At 48.3% G+C, this 4,896-nt stretch overlaps 1 protein-coding gene across 1 annotated transcript in view; it reads right to left on the bottom strand.

Moving 5' to 3' along the window:
• The window catches only part of LOC117882434 (mitochondrial fission factor homolog A-like), a 21,820-nt gene extending 17,249 nt beyond the window's left edge, over positions 1 to 4,571 (bottom strand). Inside the window, 2 exon segments of the mRNA XM_034780645.1 lie at positions 4,494 to 4,523; positions 4,526 to 4,571. Coding sequence (XP_034636536.1) covers positions 4,494 to 4,523; positions 4,526 to 4,571 — 76 coding nt within the window.
• Positions 4,572 to 4,896: the final 325 nt, after the last annotated feature.

Genomic DNA, 4,896 nt, shown 5'->3' with positions numbered 1-4,896 from the left:
GAAGCCGGTAGCGCTCGGGCAGCTCAGCTCTTAAACAGAGCCGAAGAGTCAGGGAGGAGCAGAGCTGCCATTTTCCCGGACATGTTCGGCTCTTTGGCAATTCCCCCCGGACGGGGGTTTGACTGCCGAAAAGCCGGACATGTCCGGGAAAAAGAGGACATATGGTAACCCTAATGCACCCCATTCCTCTGCAAACCTAGGGGGCACCCTTGGTGGGCTGGGATAGCGTGGAGCCAGAGTACAATGCTCTGCAGCCATCCTCAGCTGGCAGAGGAGACTAAATGGCTTCATGCAGAGCAGCCCTCATGCTTCTCAACGTCATACCGGCGGCTGATTCATCCCCCAGGTGGGCTGAGGATCAACAGAGCCAACAGGGACTTTAGAGCCACTCCCCATCCTGACCCTCACTCAAGGTTCTTCACTGAGCACAGCTCGACCAGGCCCAGAAATCTGGCCCAAAGAATCTACTGCAGGAGACTTTCAAAGCTATCAGAGGGCAAGTTTTTATTATTTGCACTATGGTTGCACCTGCAGCCCCCCCCCCCCCCCCCAATCAAGAATCAGGGCCCCTTTGCGCTAGGTGCTGTACAAATAGTATAACAAGCAATCCCTGCCCCAGAGCTCACAACCAGGCTTATGAGAAAGCACAGCAGGTGACAGAAAGAGGAGTGGGTTAGGTGGAAGGACCAGGTAACTGTGAAGTGACCCCTGTTTTCATCATGTTCAGCAGTCTCCCTTTACCACCTGCCTCAGTCAGTCTGTTCTCTCTTCATTAAATCAAGTCAAATCTTTACTTTAAAAAATAGAAACTTATCTGACATCAACTGGGACAATCTCCTGCTTTCAAGTGGATGCTCAAGGGAGCTGGGTCCCCTCAGGTCTGTTCCACAGTGTCAAAGCGGAGGCTTCTGCTGACAAGCATCAATACAATGGCATCCTCCACTGAGCTGTTCCTTGGAACCCCATTATAAGAATAAGGGAACATAAGAATGGCCATATGGGTCAGACCAATGATCCATCTAGCCCAGTATCCGGTCTTCTGACAGCGGCCAATGCCAGTGGCCCAGAGTGATCCATCCCCTGTCATCCAGTCCCAGCTTCTGATAGTCAGAGGCTAGGGACACCCAGAGCCTGGGATGACGTCCCTGACCATCTTGGCTAATAGCCATTGATGGGTCAGTTCATGGAGGATAGGGTCAATTCTTTTTAAAACCCAGTTATACTTTTGGCCTTCACAGCATCCCCTGGTAACAAATTCCACAGGTTGAGTGTGTATTGGGTGAAGAAATACTTCCTTATGTTTGTTTTAAACCTGCTGCCTATTAGTGTCATTGGGTGACCCCTGGTTCTTGTGTTACGTGAAGGGGTAAATAACACTTCCTTATTTACTTTCTTTCACCCCGGTCACATTTTTATAGACTATCATATCTTCCCCCCCCCCCCCCCCCCCATAGTCATCTCTTTTCCAACCTGAGAAGTCCCAATCCTTTTAATCTCTCCCTGTGGAAGCTGTTCCTAATGTGCCTAATCATTTTTGTTGCCCTTCTCTGTACCTTTTCCAATTCTATATCTTTTTGGAGAAGGGACAACCAAATCTGCACACAGAGTGGGTGTACCATGGATTTACATAGTGGCATCAGGGCACTCCAGAAAAGCAATACAGCTGCTGCTTAACTTTATGCATATGATTAAGTCCATTCATAGATTATTCTGACCTCCTGCATAACAGAGGATGATAAATGGTCCTTTTTGGCCTAACAAAGACCAAGAGACCTTACAATATAAAGATATTACGCAAGGTGTGGGGGGAGAAACTGAGGCATGGTGAGGGGAAGTGATATGCGCAGGATAATCCAGCAAACCAGTGGCAGAGACAGGAATAGAAGCCACATCTTCTGAGTCCCAATCCACTAGACTAGTTTTTAGCTGCTGTGTTGAATCGGGGCCTGAATGCAGATGCTAAAGCAGTGACAGGCACTTCTAAAAATCTGTTACAACCTATAACAGCACGTACCCAACACTGCTATCCCCTAATGGCCTGCAGAGCACATCCTTAAGCTAGCTCTGTCCTCTCATCTCTCCCAGCCCCCAAAATCCTGAAAAAAAATAGACATCTCTTGCAGCGAGCCTTGGAGATCAATAGATCTAGGCCCTTGTAGGCCAAAAGGCTAAGTAAATGCCAGAGTCACAGAGACCCTTTCTCTAGACCCCTAGCTCACTGATCACAACTGTAATGTATGCCATCTATGGTATTTTCCTTCAGATTTTCGCTGTGTTATAAAGCAATGTGGGTAGTTAGAAAACCGACATTAAAATAAGGCCATGCTGGATTCATGCACAGTGGAAAATCTGTTCATTTTCTAATCACCAATGGAAATATCACAGCTGCCAAAGAGCTCAGGGACCAGAGGGGAATGAGGACGTAGGCCCCAAGGAGAGTCAGACTATTAAGACTCAAAATTTAGCTGTCAAAATACATGAGAATGAAGCACTCAAGCAGATGGATTTCCTGCTTTAAAAAAAAAAAAAAAAAAAAAAAACACACTTTCTTCAGGGCTTTTCTTGCAGCCACAGAGCAATCCCATCACATCAGCAGAACAGGAGTGGCTTTCAGGCTGATTCTCTACATTTTAAGCATCAAAAGTCAGAGAGCGGTTTTGACTCAGACAACCCTTCCTGAGGGGGGCACTCAGGAGCCCCTTGTCTGGAGGGAACCACCTGCCCCTATTGCATGAAAAACTTCGCCAGGTAATGTGACCCCACAAGTGCTGGATGGGGGTTTAAATGGGCTGTGCGTTAAAGACCCTGTGGAATATCTGCCCTTCTCCTCTGAAGATATAAGGTCTAATCCTATTCGAGTCACACATGGAAGTGACTTCATCGGCCTCAACTTTGTCCTTAGCAGATGGACATCAATCTTACTGTAAAGAGAGGACCAGAACACTGAAGCAACATCTATTACTGGAATGCAGGGTGCTGCAGGGCAAGGGAAAAGGGGCACTAGCAGAGCTGTGTGGAGAGCCCAGGGATGAACAAGAGGTGCTGGAGGTTTGGGATTGAAATGGATAGGCAGAGCGAGTGGGTGGGCAGGACAGGACTGGCATGGCATGGCATGGCATGGCAGGGAGGGCTAAGGTGCATGAATGAAGCGAAGAGTGCCTAGCAGGGGGACAGCAGGAGGCATTAATCTCAGATTTAGGCTAGAGGTGCATTGACAGAGCTGGGGGACAGGAAGCACTGAGGAGTATTTCAGATCTCCCCCTCTCCCCCACCAAGCTTTGACCCAAACACTAACCTTTCTAGGCACTGGCAAGGGGACAATGCATTGCTAACGAATCCATTCTTTAGATCAGATGTTAAATCAAGCTCACTTCGGGCTCCCTGTACTGGGAAGATGTCATGTGCTTGACACTGAGAGTAAAGGATGACCAGGGTTTTGTGCTCAGTCTCATTAAACCCCCATGAACTGTGGCAGTTGGGTAGGAGCTATTATTGATTGCTTAACAGGCCACATTCTGAGCCGGCGGGGGTAGAAGTAACTCTCCTGACAACTGCCTACACCAGATTGGAATTTGATCCAGTGACTGCTATATTTGTCTGTACAGTCACTACATTCCCACAGGTAACCCGTCCCTGCAGAAAGCATTCCGGGACACCTCAAGTAGCAGAGATGCTATCGGAAACAAGTGCATTGTCCTGCTTAAGGTATCAAGCTCTGCCCTTGGTGCCAAAGGCTTCTGGGAGCAGCCTGGCTTGCAGCATAGCATCAGGCCAAGGACGGAAAGGCAGGTGGACTCTCTGTGCAAGGAAGTGAGCGACACATACAGCAATAGCAGGGGAAGCAGAGTAGAGAAGGAGGGGACAAGAGAGGACCTTGTAATATCACAAACAGCAAGAGCTAAGCTCCAGCCATGAGGAACAGGAGAGCTGGCTTTGCCCTGTTTGAAGAATACGTGTTTAATTTTCCCTACAGAAAACAATACAGCCCCAGCTGGTAGGAAACAGCCAAAGGTAAACTGCACCAGACTTGTGCTGAAATCAAGAGGCAGAACTCCAGTCAGGAGAGAGATTTGTTTTCAGCTCACCTTAGGTGGCAGCCAATCGCCCATGCTCCATTCTCTCCAGTCCCCCCCCCCCCCCGTCCTGATCCTGTCCCTGGAACATAGGGCAGCCCTGTAAACACACTTCTCCCTGCAAGTCACAGACATACATACCTGCCCAGGTAAAGTCAAGCAAGCTAAGCCAGGAGCCTGATGTCTTTGTCAGGCCGCGGCGGGGAAGAGGGAGAAGCTGGAATCGTACGTATAGTTAGCCCAGACAAGCCCAGAGTGAATTGCTCCAGAAAGGAAATTAAAGCTTTCCTACATTGTGTACCCTCTCTAAAGCCACACACCCCACCCCACCTTTGCTCTAGCCAGCTTTGTCCCCCTTTCAGCTCACTAGTTTCATGGTATTTTTGTGTTATTTCCAGTTTGTTAATGAAACTTACTAACCTGTAAACAACTTTTCTTCCGGCCCCTTGCAATCAGCTGGATGGTGATGTCAACCCCAGAATTCCTGATCCCTCCCATTTTGGCAGTGTAGGCTCCTGTAAAGCTGTGGGATTGGCTGAATGGTACAGCTGTCCTTCATTCTTTTAAAGAGACAGAAGGACCGGTTAATGAGACATGACAGGTGGCTAATTAGCACCTGTCTTCTTGTCTGTGGGAGTTAGAAATCCACTTACCTTGTTGCGCACACAATATGTTCAGCATTTTTCCTCCTGCCTCCTGTCTGGAGAGTTTCATACAGCACTAGTTCCTGACACGGCAAAGAGCTAACTCTTCGTGGCCGTGTGACACTGCTTTTCTACACGACTTTGCTTCTGAGGATCTCCAAGCATTTTACAAACACTAA

Source organism: Trachemys scripta, chromosome 9 (genome assembly GCF_013100865.1).
Source record: "Trachemys scripta elegans isolate TJP31775 chromosome 9, CAS_Tse_1.0, whole genome shotgun sequence".
NCBI classification, from domain to species: domain Eukaryota; kingdom Metazoa; phylum Chordata; order Testudines; family Emydidae; genus Trachemys; species Trachemys scripta.
Note: the sequence above shows the minus strand (reverse complement) of the source record. Positions and strands in the feature narration are given on the sequence as shown.